This window comes from Salvelinus sp. IW2-2015, linkage group LG5, assembly GCF_002910315.2.
Source record: "Salvelinus sp. IW2-2015 linkage group LG5, ASM291031v2, whole genome shotgun sequence".
NCBI lineage: Eukaryota > Metazoa > Chordata > Actinopteri > Salmoniformes > Salmonidae > Salvelinus > Salvelinus sp. IW2-2015.
The window spans coordinates 18,940,055-18,962,716 of record NC_036844.1 but is presented as its reverse complement, the minus strand read 5'-3'; the positions used below and the strand labels follow the sequence as shown (position 1 = coordinate 18,962,716).

Sequence of the window (22,662 nt, the reverse complement as noted above, 5' to 3'; positions counted from 1 at the left end):
TTAATTCATTTTTCTTTCTACTTTGTGTGATCTAATATATGTATGATTGATTAGTTACAAAATGAATCTAGTGTTAACTTCATTGCTTAATGAAAAGGGATATTATAATTTCAAAATGTTTAATTTTAGTGTTTTTTCCTCATATGTACAGGTAACCGTGTATTAAAAACATCAAGACTACCTTTGTGTTCTGTTAAAATTGTTTTATTTTGCCATTTGAAAGCTTAGTTTTCTTGTCGCATTCCAGTATTGAGTGTTAATGATTTTATTGGGTTTAAACTGTGAAACCTTTCCTCCGCGCTCTGTTTTAATACTATGAGTATTCACTATACATTAAGTAAATATAAAGGTCAAACTGTATGGTATGTTGTATAAACAGAAGATATATTTTTTTTCTATAGAAAATCACTTTGCTAGTTCACAAATTCAAATAAATGTTCCGCAAGCCTCTCGTGGTTGAAGTATTATATCTTTATTAGTTGCTACAGTGCCTACAGAAAGTATTCATACCCCTTGACTTCCACATTTTGTTACAGCCTGAATTCAAAAAGGATGAAAGTATTTTCTTTCTTTTTTCTCACCCATCTACTACACACACAACCCCCATAATGAGTGAAAACCACGTTTTATATTTTTTGCGAATGTATTAAATGAACTGCAGAAATCTAATTTTACATAAGTATTCACACGCCTGAGTCAATACATATAAGAATCACCTTTGGCAGCAATTACAGCTGTGAGTCTTTCTGGGTAAGTCTCTACGAGCTTCTCACACCTTGATTGTACAATATTTGCACGTTCTAAAATACATCAAGCTCTGTCAAGCTAGACAGCCATTTCCAACTCTTGCCTTTTAGATTTTCTAGCTGATTTAAGTCAACTGTAACTAGGCCACTCAGGAACTTTCAATGTTGTCCTGGTAAGCAACTCCAGTGTATATTTGGCCTTGTTTTAGGTTATTGTCCTGCTGAAAGGTGAATTTGTCTGTCTGCTGGAAAGCACACTGAATCAAGTTTACTGCTAGGATTTTTGCACGTGCTTAGCTCTATTCAGTTTATTTTTAACCCCCCCCCAAAAAAAATATCCCTTATCCTTGGCGATGACAAGCATACCCATAACATGATGCAGCCACCACCATGCTTGAAAATATGAAGCGTGGTACTCTGTGACGTGTTGTGTAGGATTTGCACCAAACATAACACCTTGTATTCAGGAGAAATTCGATTTTTCCTCTTTTTTTTTTTTTTTAACTTTAGTGCCTTAGGATGCATGTTTTGAAATACTTTTTTATTCCGTGCAGACCTTTTCACTGTCATTTTGGTTAGTATTGTGGAATAACTACAATGTTGATCCATCTTCAGTTTTGTCCTATCACAGCCATTAAAATCTTACTGTTTAAAAGTCACCATTGGCCTCATGGTGAAATCCCTGAGCGGTTTTCTTCCTCTCCGGCAACAGAGTTAGGAAGGACGTGTGTATCTTTTGTAGTGACTAAGTATAAATGATAAACTATCCGAAGTGCAATTAGAAACTTCACCATTTATCCATCTACTATTAACACAACAAAATGTGGAAAACGTCTAGGGTGAGAATATTTTCTGAGTGCTCTTATGTCATGGTACATTTTTTTTTCATACCATTTCTCTTATGTTTTTTTTCTTTGCTTGGCAGTTGGCAACCATACCTTAAGACATGAAGAAACAATACAAATGTGTAAAGTTCATATACATGTCCAGAAGATGCATGGCAGTGATTGCCAAAGTCTAAAATGCACTTGCCCATTGGGAAAGTCAGGAGGATTGTTTATTTTTTTTGGTTGCCTAAAGACTGATCAATTGCCCGTATATGTAAATAAGCAATTTACATGCAGAAGTGCCATTTCCCCCCCCCCCACCCCTGCTTTTACTCACCTATGTGTAGGTGGATCAGAACTGGAATTATTTGGGTTCCCATACAATCAGTTAAAAGGTGTTTTTTCTTTACCACAAGGTCCTGTGTGATCTCAGCTGTATGAATATGGCAATTGTGGTTTCTTATTGTACATGTATGTATGTGTATATATATATGCAAGTTCCCCCAATTCGGTGCCTTTGGAGATGTGTAACTTGGTAAAAAAAAATATATGTATTTTGTTTTCACCTAATTTTGTCATTCTGTCAAAGAGCACATGTTCAATTTCATAAACATATTTTCCCATCTCGAGGTTAAATAAAATGACTTAAATTCAAAATAAAGAAACAGGATTGGCTGTAACAGGGTTGTCTAGTTAATCTTAAATCCTCCATAAATCACATTGTGACGGGCATGGAAGCTTGTGTGCAACAGGGAGTGGCAATTGAATGCGAGCTTCACGTTTTTTTTTATATTAAAAACATTCTAGCCTGCAGGGTAGAAGGCTTGACGTGTTAACCTCGACCCGCTCAGTTTTCCACCACAAAACACCAGAAAAAGGACCAGCTCACCTGCTTATACACTGATTTCACTATTTGATGTTACATTTTTATTTTAAGAAAGGAATAGTTTCACCAAATGAAAATGAGAGTTCAGGTAACAAGGTTGACTTCATGAGGGAGAGGTGTAAATGAATCACTAACATGAAACAATCTTCAGAAATGACTGTCAGAGCAACAAAATAACTAGGGCTTTACAATGGTGAACCATTTTGGAGTTAGAGACATGCAAAAATGCTGACTTTTGGAACTTTAGGAAAACTTTTCATATTTCAGATTGATTGCATTCTCTACATGGTCTATATTAAAGAGCACTTTATTGAATATAACAGACTTAAATTTCAATATTGGTGCACAATTTCTGATTATCAAAGGGACACAAAAGACACGAATTTCATGGAACGACCCAAATTCTTTTCATAGACCACCTATTGGCTGATTTCTAAAACCATCCCAATATCAGGGAAAGGGGATTAATTGATCCACTCTGCTGTTAAACCCATTTTAATGCATCATCACTGCGTGAACTTAATCTTGTGACCATGCACGAAAAGGTTTGTGGACAAGTTAGTGTATGCCATTTTTGCATTTGCCATATTTTTCAACCTTAGTGTATGTTCTTGTAGTTAATGAGATGTAATTTGGACATCGCTTTATCTACCATCGACTTCAGACTGGAGAGGCAGAGCCAGGCTGAACAACTTTTGCAGGTATGGCAAAACACTTGGAGAAATTCTCCTGAAGTTCTCCCATAGTTCAGTTAGGCAATGTTTTATACTATCGCAAAGCTTTATAATTCCCGTCTATACCAAAAATTAAACGCGTAGGTTGAGCATATTCTTGGATTTAAAAAAAATCCGTTATTCTTTGCTCTTGTCTCTGACTCTTCTCATTGTCCCTCCCCCTTTGTGAACGGTCCACAGGGGTGTCCCCAGAGCACCGTTATTGAGCAGCTTTGTCATCCCACATCTTTACTCCCCGTGGGGGGGCCTCGGCCATAGTGGACCCTACTCTGCCCGGCCCTGTCCCCCCCCATTGATACTGTGCAGCTGTTTCCAAATCCAGCCCTTGATTTTGATCCTCTTGCTTTTTAATATGAAGCCCCTGCGGACAGTCCCTGGCCTGCTTGGCCATTGTATAGGCGTGATCATTTAGTTGTTCTCCAGATCACCTCCAGATGGGTTGAGAGCCATGATTATGAAGGGGTTGGCCGTTCATTTTTGAATAGGGTCTCTATGCTGCTGCATGTGAAACCTAATCCCTATAGTATCGCTAACTGTATATGTTTCGTTTTAGGTGTACGCCAGGGGTATTCATGTAGAGAATGTGGAATGTGAAGGGGACAGTACGTATTATGGCTCATTCACTGTTCACAACGTTGGTCCTGAATAGCTGCCCTGTACAGCAATGAATAGTTTATTAAATGGGCTTTATTGATTTGTTTATGCAGGGATGTCCAAATAAAAATGGATGGTTGTGCAGTCTGTTTTCACGGGTCTGGGTAAGTCAACAGTGAGACAAATTATTTGATGAAGTGCAAGCATTTGATTATAGTCTAATTAATTTGGCCATTTTAACAATGTGTTTACTTAGTACCAAGCCTGTCTATCTGAGCAGGGGGGGAATTGGGGGTGCTCTATCTCTCAAACACACACACATACACACATCTGCATTCCTCCTCTTTGCCCCCCTCTAAAGCTCCAGTTTCGTTAAGCAGGTGTCCTGCCCCCCTGTCTCATTCCAGGGAAACCCCTTTATGGGAGGGACTGGCCCTCTCTCACCTTTCCTGCAGATAAGCCGATCTACTGTATCCACCATGCTGGGATATCTACCTTAATCTCTTTTTAATGGCCCCAAGGAGGAGCCCAGGGGAGGCCTGTCTGCCCATCCCTCTCAGCTGAGGTTGTAGTTGGCAAGTAGCTTTTTTAGTAACAGGAATGATTCAGCTTCGAAATGAATGACAATTTGTCTTCCGGTTGGGAATGTTTGTTTGGTTAAAAACTAAAAGGAGCTTGGTGTTTTTAATACGATTTATTCAGCCCACTTTAATGTTGAATGCTTGTTATATAATAGCATGGCTGAAGGGGTGTTTTTGTCTTTTTTAAGAGGACTGTTTTAAGGAAAGCATGTTTTATGTAAGACTTTAAGGTAGGAAATATGGATTTACAGTAATTCAAAAAAATTATAGGGGGTATTATGAGCTTGGTCTATTTAATGGGTGACTACAAATATTGAAGTAACATGCCATGTACAAAAAAAATGAGTCTTTGCAGCTATAATTTGATTAATGAAATAAAATAAGTTGTTTTAAATGGAATTATAAAAAAGGCCTACTCTTAAGCTCAACCCCGTTAAACAATAAATATCATATAGTGTATATAAAGTTTAAGAATATATAGGCTAACGTAATTTGTAGTGATATAAGAACCTTTAGTTTAATTGTTGTAGGCCTACAAGATTAATCTGCGATATTTTACTTTATTCTATACAACTTCATATTTCTTTAAGAATTGTAGGTTTAGTGGCTGCTTGCCCTAGGCCTAAAATGTGAGATTTTTTTGCAAAATATTGGAAAGAAATCTATAGCAAATTTAAAGGCTATTGTTTAATCCATAGGCAACACTTTAATTTAGAAAATATTGGCCTAAATAGTTTTTCAATAGATCTTGACGTGTCCATCGCTTTACCAGACAGAAAAATAAAAGGTTAATGCATATAAGTAAATCAAATCCATGCGTTACCCCATTCCAATTCATTTAATTCCTCTTTAATAAAGACCGGTCCCTCCCCTGGCCCTACGATTTAACTCAAAGCTGAAGCCTCTTAGTAAAATAAATGCTGAAATGCAATACATGTAAATAAATCTGAGAACGAATCAGATTCAGCGAGGGGGACATTTCATCTGGGAAAAGGCACACATGTAGGAGGTGCCCCTCCTAACAAAACAAGAAAAAGCAGCTGTGTGCGCAGTCATCTTTTTTCGTGCTTTGTCACTCACCTTTTCACTATCTCTGTATTCAAAACAACCCGTTCTATACTTTGCATTTAGAATCCATATCTTCCTTTCCATTCGAATTCTAGTCCACATTCGTCAGAGACCAACTTTTCGGACCATCCCCTTGTAGTTGTTGGAATGAAAGGCGGAGTGCATGGGTGTCAAAGTGCCCTCAAAACACCATGAAAGATTGATTTGCAGCACTTTTCAGCCCCCTGACATTACTTGGAGAGGAACTGAATAGGAAACCCGCGAGCCGGGGACGGAATAAAGATGTTCTCTCTGCTGGAAGAGAAGGAAAACTGCTCATTTACCCCCAGTCCATCAAGCCCGAAAAATAGAGAGGAAAAAACAGAGAGAACTGTGGCTATTGAGAAGAAAGGGGCTGTATATACTCATCTAAACGCTGTCACAATATACTGAAGGGCTATGAACAACCATGAATATTAAACCGCTTATTTCAACAAGGGCTAGAGAAGTGAACCACGTCAAAGCAGCTTTGCATTTTTTGCATGGGAACAATGCGGTAAAGCACGTTGAGCTTGTTTCTATTCTATTATTCCCGCGCTATAACTCCCTGGAAGAAAATTAATATTGCCAACCACATGAATGCGGAATGCCTGAGAAAGAACGTTTAAGCAACTCCCAGACCCAAATGACCTTAATTTGATGACAGACAAACTTTTAAACTAATTGTTGAACCAGTTTAAAGTTGACAGTATTTTCACTCTGTTAAATAATCGTGGGACTCATTGTGCTGTATAGCATTTGAGTGGAATATAGAAACGTGAATTTTGCATCAATTGTTTAGCCATATTTACATGTGATCTATGCTATATGTTATACGGCCCTACTCAGTAACATTAAAATGTACATTTTATATTTTACTAGAACTATTGGTAAACTGGCGACCAGGTGTTTTTTGGAATTAGTTTTATAGAAGGCAGTCTTGGACATCTCTCATGAAGAAAAATCTAATCTGATTGGTGTGTAAAGGGATGTTGAATAATTTGTAAGCGACTGAAAAAAAATGGATACTCCCCTAACAGATTTTTGTTTATTTACAATCATGTCTGCATTAAAGACATTATGCATTTATATTGCTGAGTAGTCTATTGGCTTAGGCTCCTTGTTGTCTCTCTCCATTTCACTCTCTCTCTTTCGTTCTCTCTCTCTCTCTCTCTCATGAAAGGGAAGGACCGCCTAATAGAGGCGGCTTTTCTTCTGCTGGAGCAGGTCCATACCATAAGGGGAGTGTCATTAATAACTCATTAGAGAGGGGTCAGACCAGCAACTTATAAAGAGGACCCTCGCTGCAGGAGGACGGCACATTTCCACCCAGCCGTCTAACGGGAAGGAATATCCACTTTGCATTTGAAGACACTCATATCTGAACACGGCTTGCAATAGTTTGCGAGATGGGCTCGGTATTACCTGCAGAGGCTTTAGCCCTGAAGTCTGGATTTAAATGCCAGAGTCGGTCCTTGTCTGATATTATCACCTCAGACATTCTGCACAGTTTCCTGTATGGACGGTGGAGAAATGTGATCGGAGAGCACCTGATGGAGGAGAGGCAGAGCAGCATCGGTCCCAAGACAGCCTTCACAGCTGAGGTCCTCGCGCAGTCGTTCGTTGGAGGTAATTGCCCCTTTTGGAATTCTTCCTATGATTTCTGTACGGGCAACCAGCCACTAGGCCTAAAGAACGTGTTGCCTAGGCCTATCTGTTGCAATTTAACATCCTAATGCTTGTCTCGTTAAATGTAGGCTTATTATTATTATTATACCAAATTGTGACATGGGCTATACTCAGGGTGAAATCATATATATATTTTAAAGATGGTTCATTTTATTAGGCTATAAAACGACTGGTCCAAAAAAACAATACCCTCAACATGTTGACTCAACCTAGATTTATTTTCTATTAACAATTTCTGTTATTTCAACAAGTGTCCCTCTTGTTGACAATAATTGACTAAAAGGCGTGTAAAATAGGCATTTTGTAAGAATGTATTCAACACAAGAACCTCAGTGAGGTCTCATGTGTCATTGAGAGTGAACCAAAAGAAGTGGAAACCGTCACTCCTCTGTTCTAGATTTCTTCCCAAGGTCCCTGTGACTTTCTCATTACTGTTCTCCCGTATTTTCATTCTTTGGACCTTTTATTTCCACCCATTTAGCGCATTAACCCATTTAGTGCTTTGAGACCTTGCATTTAGAAGCTTGTTAGGCGTGTAACTGTTGCTGACTGAAAGACGAAGGGTATTAAACTCATTTGGTTAACTTTGTGCTTGACCTGAGAAAGTTTCCACTTAAACCGAAGGGAGAGAGAGGTTCCCTTTCTTTGAGGTGTCCCGGGTTTTATCCCGCATTCATCAATCTCCGGACAGTCTCTTTTCCTATTTTGGCAGCTATGGGCTCCGGCGCTTTTCTCTTTCTCTCGCCTTAAAAGATTTCTGTTCTTCAGATAATGCGCCGTGAAGGCTAATTCTATTGCCATTCATACCATGTCAACCATCTAATCGCCTTTCCATTTTTTTGTTCGAGAAATTCCTGGGCCTTTTAAACAAGTCCTCATTTCATTCAGCGCAATTTTATTGCTACAAAGTTCTTAAAAGGATAATGAATTTGGAATTAGCCGTTTCTTTCCAGTAGGGTATAATGAATATCACATCTGAAGCATGACAAATGGCTGGACCCTGAGCAATAGAAGACCATTTAACCTCTCTTCGAGACGTCTTTTCGCAGTCCCAAATACATTTTCTTTGATTCTGACATTAAAGAAACCCAAGTGTTTTCTTAATTTTTTTGAATGAGGATGAAAATGCTTGCGAGTTAAATATTTTTTTTTAAACAATAACTTTCAATTCATCCATTTAATCGAATTAAACGGTGGATGAGATGTTAGGCTACCTAATATTTCGTCACCAAAATAATATGCAATCTATTTGCTGTGTTGGCAATTACAAAATGTTAAACACCTAATTCGTAAGACACTTAAATAATATTTTAGACCAGCCAGTACAAATATATATTTAAAATTCATGATTTATCAAAACATCATATTTAACTTTTTTATTCGAAAGATGGGCCTATACATCAACCATTTGCTTTTTGACATTTTATTTTATGAAAAAAAACGTAATATTGGCATTAATGCACAATGCCTGACTTAAACCACTCCTATCCTCAACGTCTTTTAGGCAAATTGATTAGCTTGGGTAGGCCTACAATTTCATGCATTTATAACCATGGAATGACCAAATTCACAGGTTTAATGAAATGTACGCAGCAGTCAAATAACCTACTCTATTTTTCTGTTTGCAGAGGTCCAGAAGCTGTCCAGCCTGGTGCTGCCCAGTGAGGTGATCATTGCCCAGAGCTCTATACCTGGCGAGGGCCTGGGCATCTTCTCCAAGACCTGGATCAAGGCAGGCACAGAGATGGGTCCATTTACTGGCACGGTCATCTCCCCTGAACACGTGGACCTGCTAAAGAACAACAACCTCATGTGGGAGGTGAGAATCATCTGTGCAGCTACCATAACTAGGGACTGAGCTGCTATCACAATTAGGCAGGAGAATAACAGCAATGAATCTGTATGGCATGTTTTTGTGAAGGAAGCACATGTGCAAGGGGGAATAGTTGGTCTTGTTCACCAGTAAGCTGTATGTATAAGAGTCTATGTCACACATGGACAATAATACCCACTGGGCAAAGACATAAATTCAACGTCAATTCCACGTTTGTTTTAAGTAATTTCATTTAAATAATGTGGAAACCAGTTTAATTTAACCAGTGTGTGCCCAGTGTGTAATTTGCATTAAAATTGTACCAGACTCCTAACCTCTTGCTGTTGATCTCAGGTGTTCAACGATGATGGCACGGTGCGCTACTTCATTGATGCCAGTCAGGAGGACCATCGCAGCTGGATGACCTACATCAAGTGTGCCCGCAACGAGCAGGAGCAGAACCTGGAGGTGGTGCAGATCGGCAGCAGCATCTTCTACAGGGCCGTGGAGGTGAGAACCAAGCCAGATACGGTCACTCACAACTCTGACATGCAGCCTTCACAAGGACCGTTGAAAGCGTGTGTTTGCTACCATGACAAGTTCCGCAGCTAAGCCCATTCGTTTGTAGGCCTTTGTTGGTATAGACTCCATAGACTGTATAAAAGGGTCAAATCTCCCCTAGCCTGTATAGGGCAACCTATTTTCAGCTGCTGAATAGCACAACCTGCTGTTTGTACAGAGATCTGTGACTCTTGATGCGTAATGCAAAGTTGGTGGAGAGTATCATCGGAACAAAGGATCTCCACAGATATAGTTACCTCATCCTATTCGTTCTTTAACATTCCTCCTCCTGCTCTCTACAGACTATCCCTCCAGACCAGGAGCTGCTAGTGTGGTACGGAAACTCCCACAACACCTTCCTTGGTATTCCTGGCGTTCCCGGTACAGAAGAAGAGCATCAGAAAAAGAGCCGCAATGGTGAGCTCCTTTTTCCTCATGCTATGGGCGTTAGAGAACCAGATTACTATCTGACCCCCTTTACCTGTGGGGCCAGTGTGTTATGGGCTCTGCTGCAGCCAACAGATTTACATCACCCTTATTCGTTTCAAACTACTGAAAATAGACTGATTCTATTCCATGTCAAAATCAACATTTGATATGGCAGTCACATCAGTTTATGAATTAAAGATCTCACCTTCCCTCTCTTTCTCCTTTCCCTTCAGAGGACTCCCACTCATGTGACGGTTCTTCATCTTGCTCCCCCTCCTCCTCCTCCTCCTCTTCCTCGTCTGCGACCAGCCGCATGCGTTGCGTAATCTGCCACCGGGGCTTCAACTCGCGTAGTAACCTGCGCTCCCACATGCGCATCCACACCCTGGACAAGCCCTTCGTCTGCCGCTTCTGCAACCGCCGCTTCAGCCAGTCATCCACCCTGCGCAACCACGTGCGACTGCACACCGGAGAGCGCCCCTACAAGTGCCACGTGTGCCAGAGCGCCTACTCCCAATTGGCAGGGCTGCGGGCACACCAGAAGAGTGCCAGGCACAGACCAGGTGCGGGGGGCGCAGACACTGCCTCCCAAATCTCACCTCCACCCCCACCGATCACCAGCCTGACCCAACACCAGGTCCCCCTGGTTCACCATATCCCCACCATGGTGCTATGATAGCGGAGAAGAAAGAGAAACTTGCTAATGCAAACAACTCTGCACTTTACTTCTGCACACTTGAGCCACAGGTTGTGCTCTCCCTCATTCTCAGAGAAGCTACTGTTTGCTGGTGTGGCAGGCATCGCTATGACATTGCAATGGACCAGAGTATGTATGAGTGTACTATGTCTGGTGGGTTGAGCTGATACTACAGCCGTTCTCAAATACTTTTTTACTGGTTGCCTTATTTACAATCGAGTCTGCTTAGACTTATTGGGTATTATGTTTGTAATGGTCACAAAAAATCTGAGTGTGTCAAAAACACTTTGTTGTTCCAAAGGAAACTGTTGTACTATTGCCTGTACAGAGAATCTGAACAAAGGACTGAATGTTGGTTCCAAGAGTAGGCTATTTTTAGGTTAACTGTCCATTATTCATCTGTTTGTTTACTCAATACACTATTGCCAGGATGCAGCATGTCAAAGGAAATACTTTGCTATTCTAGTTAATAATTCTATTGGTCAAGAAGAGTACTCTGTATTTCAGATAAGGATGTTTTACCATAACATATTTTAGTTTTTGGGTGGTTCCTTCATGCTGTCATTAAATACAATTATCCTCACTTTACGTTCTGTCATCGTAGGCCTTCCAACTCAGGAGGAAGGTTGTTTGAAAAAGTAAAGTAAAAAAGTTGAATTCCAATGAAATGTACAGTATGTAGAAATAGGTGTACATTTATTTCAAAATTTTACACTGTAATAAATTGTCCCTTTATCTCTGTATATTAATGTAAAGTGTTGTGTAATTATGAACTGTATGTGAATGTAAATACGTGTGCTTTCCTTATATTCTAAATAAAGAATGATATTAATACGTCTGCATAGTGTTCTTTACTTTGGACATTTTGGTAGCCTATTATGAACTAGCGCAGTGGAGGCTGCTGAGGGGAGGACGGCTCACAATAATGGCTTGAACGGCGCGAATGGAAAGGCAATTGATACCATTCCTCTAGCCATTACCACGAGTCCGTTCTCCCCAATTAAGGTGCCACCAACCTCCTGTGAACTATACAAAACATTAAGAACACCTGCTCGTTCTATGACAGAGTGACCAGGTGAATCCGGGTGAAAGCTATGATCCCTTATTGATGTCACTTGTTAAATCCACTTCAATCAGTGTAGATGAAGGGGAAGAGACAGGTTAAATAAATATGTTTAAGCCTTGAGACATGGATTGTGTATGTGTGCCATTCAGAGTGTGAATGGGCAATACAAAATATTTAAGTGCCTTTAAACAGGGTGTGGCAGTAGGTGCCAGGCGCACCGGTTTGTGTCAAGAACTGCAGCGCTGCTGGGTTTTTCATGTTCAACAGTTTCCTGTGTGTATCAAGAATGGTCCACCACCCAAAGGACATCCAGTCAACTTGACACAACTGTGGGAAGCATTGGAGTCAACATGGGCAAGCATCCCTGTGGAATGCATTCGACACCTTGTCGAGTCAATGTTGTGCAGAAGAAATATCAGCCAGAGCAGAGAAGCACGAGATTGAACTTCACTCAACTTCCTAGAGAGTTACCCCCTTTACTGTGGGAATTGTAATCAAATCAATGCAATATTAGCCTCTTTCAATGCAAAACAAAACAAACTATGCAAGAGTATGCAAAACTAACAATGCCAGAGATGCTGTTGTAAGCAGAAAGTATCGGAGTAGGATTCTATTGCATTTACATGCACATCTCGGCCGTGCTCTACACAGACCTGTGGGGCATAACCAATAAAGGGCTGCAGTAGGCCTATATGCAAATAGACCATTGCCATATATGTATCTGTGCCGTTCCCTTTGAACTGGACTGTGTTTACAGCATGAGCTGTAATGAGTAGATGGCTTGTTTTGAGATCAAAGCGAGAGCTGCATGTAAAACGTGTGCACATTTGTTCATATCCTTTGCTAGTTAGTGAATTATTAGCCCTGTTAGAGATCATTTGTAGTCAGAAATGGGGGAGCGATTTATTCCTACAAGAGCACAAAATGTGTACATTTCTATCAAAAGCTAGTCAGATAAAGAGCTTTTTTTGTCTTAAAGGGGCAGTGTTGTATTTTGAGACAGGCTTGAAACAGCTAAGTAGTCAATAGGCAGAGGGTAGCATAATTTGGCTGATTCTCTGTAATAAAAGTATGGGAATAATAACGCATTTTATTTTGTAAAGTGGTTTCTTGCATCAAACAACAACACAACATTTTCAGTCACTTCCTTTTCGAAAGTCTCATGGAATGTAGGCCTACTTTGAACACCACACATTGGCTACTACTGTAGGCTGAATTATAGAACAGCTATTTCCATGTTAAAATGTTATGATTCTCAGTTATTTATTTATTGCCCTCTACACATAATGATAATGAAAAACGCTCTCGGTGGGTTGTATCGCTTCAAGTCCACATGATGGCGCAATACACTAAAGAAAACTAGCATCCTTACGTAAACAATGTTTTTTTTTGCAAAGCAATGCATTGTCTGTTTCACATTATTACTCATGCAGTTTGAAATATTGTGAAAATAAGTTATAAAATGAATGAATGTCGAGAGACATTATTTAGATTTTGTGGAAATCGGCTTCGGTACATTCTGAATGGCCAAGTATCCGATGACGTCAATTACATGCGCCGTTTAAATTTACAGAAGACAGAAAACATGGCTGCGGACATGAGATTACCAACTTTTCGGAAACAAGTAACGTTGTCACCCTCTCTGTCTGCTTTGGATGGAAAAGATCTAGTTGTGCCCGGTGATGTGATTACATCAGATACAGGGTTTATGAGGTATGTCTGTCTACAAGCTAGTATGAATCTCACGAGTACAAGTAAACAATCCGTCAACATGCTGCTCCAATTGTATAATATTTTGAGTCTGAGCTTTTTTTTGTTGTCCTTCTCTTTACTGTAAATCAATATTAATCCACGTCTTGTTTGCCTAATTTGCTTTAGATAGGTAGCTAGCTAACGTTAGATATGATGATGTTGACATGATATGTCAGGTCTCACTTGTTAGTGCATAATACTCTGCAAGTTTCACTTGTGCAGTACTGTAGCTATTCACTCCATTCATAGGTTATTTAGCCAGCTTGACGTCCCGTATGGATAATAATAATGAAAATCAAATAAGAATCTTGTATGGCAGAAGATTATTTATACAAAAATTGAATAAGTAATCCGTAATAAGGATCCTGTAAGGTGTTTTTCCTTATACACTACAGTTCAAAAGTTTTGGGTCACTTAGAAATGTCCTTGTTTCTGAAAGAAAAGCAAAACTACATAGGCGTACAGAGGCCCATTATCAGCAACTCCTGTGTTCCAATAGCACGTTGTGTTAGCTAATCCAAGTTGATCATTTTAAAAGGATAATTGATCATTAGAAAACCCTTTTGCAATTATGTTAGCACAGCTGAAAACGGTTGTTCTGATTAAAGAAGCAACAAAACTGGCCTTCTTTAGACTAGTTGAGTATCTGGAGCATTAGCATTTGTGGGTTTGATTACAGGCTCAAAATGGTCAGAAACAAAGTACTTTCTTCTGAAACTTGTCAGTCTTTTCTTGTTCTGAGAAATTAAGGTATTTAATGCTAGAAATTACCAAGAAATTGAAGATCTCGTACAACACTGTGTACTACTCCCTTCACAGAACAGCGCAAACTAGCTCTAACCAGAATAGAAAGAGTGTGAGGGCCCGTTGTACAACTGAGGACAAGTACATTAGAGTGTCTAGTTTGTGAAACGGACGCCTCACAAGTCCTCAACTGGCAGCTTCATTAAATAGTACCCCCAAAACACCAGTCTCAACTTCAACAGTGAAGAGGCGACTCCGGGATGCTGGCCTTCTCGGCAGAGTTGCAAAGAAAAAGCCATATCTCAGACAGGCCAGTAAAAATAGAAGATTAAGATGGGCAAAAGAACATAGACACTGGACAGAGAGAGATTGTAAAAAGTGTTATGGACAGACAAATCTAAGTTTGAGGTGTTCGGATCACAAAGAACAACATTTGTGAGATGCTGGAGGAGTGTTTGACGCCATCTGTCAAGCATGGTGGAGGCAATGTGATGGTCTGGGGGTGCTTTGGTGGTGGTAAAGTGGTAGATTTGTACAGGGTAAAAGGGATCTTGAAGAAGGAAGTATATCACTCTATTTTGCAACACCATACCCTGTGGATGGCACTTAATTGGAGCCAATTTCCTCCTACAACAGGATAATGACCCAAAGCACAGCTCCAAACTATGCAATAACTATTTAGGGAAGAAGGAGTCAGCTGGTATTCTGTCTATAATGCAGTGGCTGGCACAGTCACCGGATCTCAACCTTATTGAGCTGTTGTGGGAGCAGCTTGACCGTATGGTACGTAAGAAGTGCCCAAGAAGCCAATCCAACTTGACTATTTCCTATTCATTTTGCAACTCATTTCATGTATGTTTTCATGGAAAACAAGGACATTTCTAAGTGACCCAAAACTTTTGAACGGTAGTGTATGTCAGTGGTGTATTTGTGTTAAATTATATGCCTTATATGATATACACAATTGAATACTTGATTGTGCTGCATTTCCTACAAATATATGGTATGACATATTTGAGCCAAAATATATTCATTATGAATCGTCTATGAATATTATAAGAAAAGTGTGTACTGAGAATGTAACCTCTACAAAATAAATGCTTTAATTGTAGGTTTTACATTGTTTTTATAAGTCAACATGTAAAAAAACATGACAATTACTAAAAGAAATACAATATTTGTATTGTATATGAGTTTCCATGATTAAGGCTGGGCAGCACCTCCTACTGGACAGTTAATGTATCTACAGCTATGCCGTTGGTCTCCCATCCAGTGTTTTAACCAAGCCCGGCCCTGCTTAGCTTCAGGGGTGTCATGCAACCCAAAAATATGAGGGGGCACAAAGTATGTGAGGATGGCAAAGGGGTGGTCTCGAGGGGGTCAAGTTGGAGAATTTAGCATTTTGAAATGAGAGAGCTTTTTCCTGAAATCTGGAGCAGGGATGGGCAACTTGATTTTTACTGTTGAGAGAATAGAATACAAAAGACTGAAAAGCAAAGCTAAAAAGTTGTGTTTTTAAGATCGCTTTTAAAAAATGTCCACAGTTTCAGCCCCCTCAGGTTGTCTGGCAGGCTATTCCAGAGGATTGGGGAATGGTAACTAAAGGCTGCCTCTCCATGCTTTTTGGTCCTAGGCTTTGGGATAGTTAAAAGGCCAGAGGAACTGAGGGACCTACTGGGTACACAACTTAAAATCATCTCTGACATGTATTGTGGTGCACAATCATGGATAGATTTAAAAACCAATACACCCAACACATCAGTTATCGTATTAAAACTGCAAACATTTGCCTCCACCCTATAGCAAAATGTGTAGAATTTCAGGAAATGAGCTTTAAAACTGCAATTATTTCTATATGCCGCATGGCAAAATGAGTAGAATTGCATGAAATTAGTTATACAATTGCAAAATCTTCTCTCTGCCCTGTGGCAAAATGTGTAGAATTTCAGAAAATGGGGGGAGGGGTTATGGATGTGGGTACGCAGACCTACAAGCCACTGCAGCCCCTCATGAGTTCTGTTTTTGTGTGGCCCCACCCCAATCAAAGTTGCCCATCCCTGATCTAGAGTATATCATGGTTTCTATGTGTAGCACCTTTTTAATTAAACTAAATATGCTTATCTGCTGAAATCTGGGTAAAAGATGGAAAGGAATGTGAGTCTTATTCAGTACATTTAGTAATTACTTGCCAGCAGGCATTCCAGCTAAGATAGTTAGACAAGCTAGCTACTCTAACTTTTTATTGATAGCCTGAAATGTCTTCGTGGTAGCAAGTTAGAATATTGGGAACCAATCTACGATAGCTAAAGCCAACTTCATAAAATTGCCAGGTGGCTAGTAGTATTACAGAGAAAAACAACCAAAAATTCCACTATATCTATATTAAACAGGACAATTATGAGGGGGCACATGCCCCTGTGCCCCCTATGGGCATGACGCCTCCACTTAGCTTTGATATTTTTCCCAGACTAGTACCAATGTGCTATCGTGAGAATGATTGTATGATTGTTGCGAGATCTCCACTTAACAGCAGTGAATCTATTTAGTTATCAGTCATTCCTCATTCTCCCCCTCCTCCTGTCCTTTTCTCCCCTCTCCTCCTCCTCTTCTCTCATCTTCTCCCCTTCCTCCTCCTTCACCACTCCTCCTGCTTTCCTCCTCGAGGTGGTCTTGCATGCTTCAATGACGTCAGACAGTGGTATGCAAGTGCTTTGAAATGTGTATGTCCCATGTATGTGAGACCTTAGAATGCTTTGCTTTCATGTTTCTTGTATGTTTTTTATATAATACATGCAATATTTCTGTTATGTCTAAATGTTAAATACCCATATGTCAGATATTAAAATAATATTCTATGAATCTTGTAAGTATATTTACTGCTATATGTATTACTTACAAGTTCCAGGTAGAACATATAACAATTTTTTCCATATGGGTTACTATACTATTGTTAATATTTGCTGCACAATTTCAAGTTTCTCTTAATTGAATCATACACCTTCTGCCAAGTTAATTTGAATTGTGTTCAAATCAAATTTTATTGGTCGCATACACATATTTAGCAGATGTACTTGCAGGTGTAGTGAAATGCTTGTGTTCCTAGCTCCAGCAGTGCAGTAATATCTAACAATTCACAAGAATACACACAGATCTAAAAGTAAAATAATGGAATTAAGAAGTATATAAATATTAGGACGAGCAATGTCGGAGTCCGGAGTATACATGACATTGAAAGTGGATATAGAGTGAGTCATGATTAGACCACACTGATTTTCATTCTAGGGGTCATGGGACTTACATGGATGAAGAAAAACTAACAGCCTCTGTGGCAGGAGAGGTGGAGAGGGTGAATAAGCTCATCTGTGTACGGCCGCTCAGGACCAGGTAAGTGGACCAGGTGCCACAGTAATGTCTGTAGGCTTAGATTTACCACAGTGGTTAGCTACTGACTCTATGTTGAAGACAACTGTTCCATTGTGCAGCATCTGCTGTTATTGTATCACAGTCTAAGTTGGTATGTACAACAACAACAAAAACTATATGACTTGTTATTGATTAATTTTGCCATCATAATCTGTTCTGATTCCCAGGTTCAATGGGGAGGTTGGAGATGTGGTGGTCGGAAGGATCACAGAGGTAAGTTTCCGTTTGAGGTGGTGATACGGTCAGTAAGGCTAATAATGACTTGGGGTGATCGTGCTTCTCCTGGTTGGAGCTTAGTGTTTGTCTGCTGTTTGCAGGTGCAACAGAAGCGCTGGAAGTTGGAGACCAACTCCAGACTGGACTCTGTGTTGTTGCTGTCCTCTGTCAATCTGCCCGGAGGAGAGCTGGTGAGTGGAATAGACAACTTAGATCTGGGAATATGGAAGTGTCTTTGGGTAAATGTGTGCTTGGTCCTCTCTTCCTCTTAGCACCCAGTGCAAGCATATTGTTATGACACTGTTGGTCAAACTTCTTTGGATATTTATTTTCATTATTCTCTCTTTCTTTCTTTGTCTTACCAAAAATCAATCTTTCTATGTCTATATCTGTCCTTCTTAGAGGAGACGGTCAGCAGAAGATGAGCTCACCATGAGAGACTACCTTCAGGAGGGGGACCTCATCAGTGTATCCTCTGATCTGACCCTAACCAGTAACCTGGGCCCTTTTGCCTTCATAATATCCAGCCTACCCTCCAAACCACACTGAAATACATGGAATCTTTGTTATCTTGAGATTCCCTTTTTTTTTACTCTACCGTCTACTAGAGAGGGTCATTCTCTCATTGATGAATGCATTAACTTCTATCTGTTTCATAATTTGTATGTGACTATGGTCAAGATTGTCCTTGACTAGCTCTTCTCTCAGGCAGAGGTACAGTCTGTTTTCTCGGATGGAGCACTCTCTCTTCACACCCGCAGTTTAAAGTACGGAAAGGTAGCAAAGATGAACTACCCAATGTGTGATCAATAATTTTGATGTTCTATGGTTTTTAAATTGATTGAAAATCATTGACCTCATATTCTTCTCTTATTAATTTGCAACCACATCACATCAGCTGGGGCAAGGAGTTCTTGTGCAGCTATCTCCCTCTCTCATCAAGAGACAGAAAACCCACTTCCACAACCTGCCGTGTGGGGCCTCCATCATCCTGGGCAACAATGGCTTTGTGTGGCTGTACCCCGCCCCAGGACAGCAGGATGAGGAGGCTGGAGGATACTACACCAGTCTGGAGGTAAGAGCTGCCTGGGGCTACAGAGATGCGAGTGGGAAATACAAGGGATCCAACTTCTATGTAGATAATATGAAGTGTTACTTGAATTTGTACTTATCTTTCAACAAGACTTATAACTGTTTGACTTTTACTAGATTTATATTATCTACCCCAATCCTTCTGTTTCCCCTTTTCAACATGGTCTTTCGGCTCACCTCACTGTAACCTCTCCCTCTCTCAGCCTGTCTCTCTCTCTGATCGGGAGGTGATCTCGCGGTTAAGGAACTGCTTGCTGGCCTTGGGGGCACACAAGGTGCTGCTGTATGACACCAGTGTGCTCTACTGTTACGAGTCATCACTCCCACACCAGGTAACGCTGTCTGTACTGATCTGGCTAATGGAAAGAGGATCTGAAAGAAGCAAACCTTTCCATTCATTGTGCCTCAGTTAGATCATTATTTTTTTTAAAGGACACGATGGCAAGCCATTTTGCATGACACACAATCTAAAGCCATCCAAGCCATTCATATGATGACTATGATGACATTGCCTTTTTAGCACCTTTCATCAGATTTCAAAGTGTTTACAAAGCATATAAAGTTACCTGTCTCTCTGTCTTTCTAGATCAAGGATATCTTAAAACCGGAGGTGATGGAGGAGATTGTGATGGTGACACGTCAGAAACTGGTGGAACAGGAGGGTTAGAGTATCAGATGCAACCTTTCTGTGACATTGTCGCAATGGAAGGTTTGTGTTCCCTGCATTCCAAGTCTAGGAACCAAGGCCTTAACTGTGTTAGGGACTGAACCCCCGCCCAAGGTCTGAACTGTGTTAGGGACTGAACCCCCGCCCAAGGCCTTAACTGTGTTAGGGACTGAACCCCCGCCCAAGGCCTTAACTGTGTTAGGGACTGAACCCCCGCCCAAGGTCTGAACTCTCAACCAGAAGATACCTGGGTCGTTCCACGAAAAGCGCCTTTAGCCCTTTGATAATTTAAGTAGAAATTGTACACCAATATTGAATTTGAATTGTTATATTAAATGAAGTGCTCTTTAATAAAGACCACATGGAGCATTCAATAAATCAGGTGTTTTTTTTATATGAATAAAGGCTTGCTAAAGTGTAAAAATTCAGCATCTTATTTATCCCTGTGTCACTTCTGGGAAGATTTCAACCCACTTAATCCCAAAATGTCTCCCAAGTTTCTCCATTGTTGTAAATCCCTAGTCATTTTCTTGCTTGAACAGTCATTTTTGAAGATTGGGCATTAATTTACGTCTGTCCCTTAATTTAAGGTCAACCCTGTGAACTGAACTAATTTTAATATGGTGAAATTATTACTTTTAAAATATTTTTTCAAAAACATTGAAGAATCATAGTGTAAAATCAGGTGAGCTGGTTATACTCCCTTTGTCCGTTTTCTGGTACTTTGTGGTGGAAAACATACCGGGTCGTGCATAACACGTCAACCCTGTTACCCATAGATAGACAGGCTTGAAATGTTTTGGCAATTTCAATTGCCACTCCCTGTTGCACACAACCAGCTTCCATTTCCCCTGTCACGAGGGGAGTTATGGCTGATTTATGATGAAATCCTGTTAACGTCAACCCTGTACACTTACTATAGTCATTATTTTATTTAAACTCTTGAGATGGGAAACATGTTTTTAGGAAGTTGAACATTTGCTCTTTATGACAATGTTAAATTAGGTGAAATCAAACACTTCTTTTGACCAAGTTACACTTCTCAAATGGCACCGAATTGGTGAAATGGCCCACCTGTGACCTGCATATCCCCCTTTTGATAAATGCATTTCCTGGTCAAGCCAGAAGATTTTATCTCCTGTTTAGTTTATGAAGAAAATCAACTATAACTGTTTCTCAATAGAAACCTATGTTAGAGTGGGATTGTAAATGATTTACTGTATTATAATGTTTTTGCATTCTGCACCCAAGGACCCATCAGTTTATAGAGAACTGTATTTGTATTTATTATGGATCCCCATTAGCTGTTGCCAAGGCAGCAGCTACTCTTCCTGGTGTCCAAACACATTAAGGCACTTTCATTACATATAAACAGCACATCATATTACATTATTACACCACTACATATCTATAATACAAAATGTATAATACCACCATACAACAATATTACAATGTATGTGTGTGTAGAGTGCTTGCGCTTGTGTGCGTATGCATGTGTCTGTACCTTTGTGTGTCTCTCTTCACAGTCCCCGCTGTTCCATAAGGTATATTTCTACCTGTTTAAAAAAAATCTGATTCTACTACTTGCATCAGTTGTGGAATAGAGTTCCATGTAGCCATGGCTCTATGTAGTACTATGTCTGTTCTGGACTTGAGGATTGTGAAGAGACCTCTGGTGGCATGTCTTGTGGGGTATGCATGGGTGTCCGAGCTGTGTGCTTGTAGTTTAAACAGACAGCTCGGTACATTCAGTTTGTCAACACTTCTTAAAAAAACAAGTAGTGATGAAGTCAGTCTCTCTTCTACTTTGAGCCATGAGAGATTGACATGCATATCATTAATGTTAGCTCCTGTGTACTTTTAAGGGCCAGCTGTGCTACCCTGTTCTGAGCCAATTGTAATTTCCCTAAGTCCCTCTTTGTGGCACCTGACCACACGACTGAACAGTAGTCCAGGTGCGACAAAACTAGGGCCTGTAGGACCTACCTTGTTGATAGTGCCGTTAAGAAGGCAGAGCAGCGCTTCATTATGGACAGACTTCTCCCCATTTTAACTACTGTTGTATCAATATGTTTTGATCATGACAGTTTACAATCCAGGGCTACTCCAAGCAGTTTAGTCACCTCAACTTTCTAAATTTCTACATTATTCATTACAAGATTTAGTTGAGGTTTAGGGCTTAGTGAATGATTTGCCCCAAATACAATGCTTTTAGATTTAGAAATATTTAGGACTAACTTATTCCTTGCCACCCATTCTGAAACTAAATTGAGTAAAATGGTGCCGATAGAGAAGGCAGCCGAGCTTCTTGCCCCTAGGCAACTTTGCAGTATTTTTTTAAATGTGTTATTTCTTAGATTATTAGGCCAGATTTTTTTGTTTGTTATTACATACAGCCGGAAAGAACTTTTGGATAACAGAGCAGCGGTAACTTACCAACATTACCAGCATTACGACCAGGAATACGACTTTCCCGAATCAGATCCTTTGTTCGTAACCCCCAGGGCAATTGAACTAATTCCAGAGGCTGACCCAAAACATCGCAGACGGAGAAGAGGAGTGGACTTCTAGTCTGACTCAGGAGGCGTGCTATCCACCCACAGCTTCCGAGTATATTACTCGCTAAGTTGACGAGCTGAAGGCGAGGATTTCCTTCCAGAGAGACATCAGGGATTGTAACATACTCTGTTTCACGGAAACATGGCTCTCTCGGGATATACTGTCTGAGTCCGTACAGCCAGTTGGGTTCTTAGTTCATCGCGCAGACAGGAATAAATATCTCTCCGGGAAGAAGAAGGGCGGGGGTGTATGTTTCATGATTAACTACTCATGATGCGATTGTGATAACATACAGGAATTTAATTCCTTTTGTTCACCCAACCTAGAATACCTCACAATCAAATGCCGACTGTATTACCTCCCAAGAGAATTCTCTTTGATTATAGTCACAGCAGTGTATATTCCCCGTCAAGCTGATACCACAACGGCCCTCAAAGAACTTCACTGGACTTTATGCAAGCTGGAAACCACATATCCTGAGGCCGCATTTACATAGCTGG

General features: G+C 40.2%; 2 protein-coding genes across 2 annotated transcripts; both read left to right on the top strand.

Moving 5' to 3' along the window:
* Positions 1 to 6,704: 6,704 nt before the first annotated feature.
* Positions 6,705 to 11,477, top strand: LOC111964021 (PR domain zinc finger protein 12). The gene is made up of 5 exons (XM_023987670.2): positions 6,705 to 7,083; positions 8,772 to 8,962; positions 9,311 to 9,466; positions 9,820 to 9,934; positions 10,180 to 11,477. Exons 1-5 carry the CDS (start codon positions 6,864 to 6,866, stop codon positions 10,620 to 10,622), a joined length of 1,125 nt encoding a protein of 374 aa, XP_023843438.1. The 5' UTR covers positions 6,705 to 6,863; the 3' UTR covers positions 10,623 to 11,477.
* A 1,797-nt stretch (positions 11,478 to 13,274) lies between these two features.
* Positions 13,275 to 19,972, top strand: LOC111964020 (exosome complex component RRP4). The gene is made up of 10 exons (XM_070443595.1): positions 13,275 to 13,422; positions 17,488 to 17,589; positions 17,796 to 17,841; positions 17,946 to 18,035; positions 18,247 to 18,312; positions 18,553 to 18,621; positions 18,743 to 18,919; positions 19,140 to 19,268; positions 19,523 to 19,717; positions 19,826 to 19,972. The coding sequence occupies exons 1-9, from the start codon at positions 13,295 to 13,297 to the stop codon at positions 19,601 to 19,603; spliced, it is 888 nt and encodes a 295-aa protein (XP_070299696.1). The 5' UTR covers positions 13,275 to 13,294; the 3' UTR covers positions 19,604 to 19,717; positions 19,826 to 19,972.
* The last annotated feature ends 2,690 nt before the right edge of the window (positions 19,973 to 22,662 follow it).

Coding starts and splice junctions, on each gene's coding strand:
- LOC111964021 (XM_023987670.2), top strand. CDS start 6,864: ATGGGCTCGGTATTACCTGCAGAGGCTTTAGCCCTGAAGTCTGGATTT. Junction 7,084..8,771: donor CGCGCAGTCGTTCGTTGGAG/GTAATTGCCCCT, acceptor TTCTGTTTGCAG/AGGTCCAGAAGCTGTCCAGC. Junction 9,467..9,819: donor TCTTCTACAGGGCCGTGGAG/GTGAGAACCAAG, acceptor TGCTCTCTACAG/ACTATCCCTCCAGACCAGGA.
- LOC111964020 (XM_070443595.1), top strand. CDS start 13,295: ATGGCTGCGGACATGAGATTACCAACTTTTCGGAAACAAGTAACGTTG. Junction 17,590..17,795: donor GTACGGCCGCTCAGGACCAG/GTAAGTGGACCA, acceptor TCTGATTCCCAG/GTTCAATGGGGAGGTTGGAG. Junction 18,920..19,139: donor GATACTACACCAGTCTGGAG/GTAAGAGCTGCC, acceptor TCCCTCTCTCAG/CCTGTCTCTCTCTCTGATCG.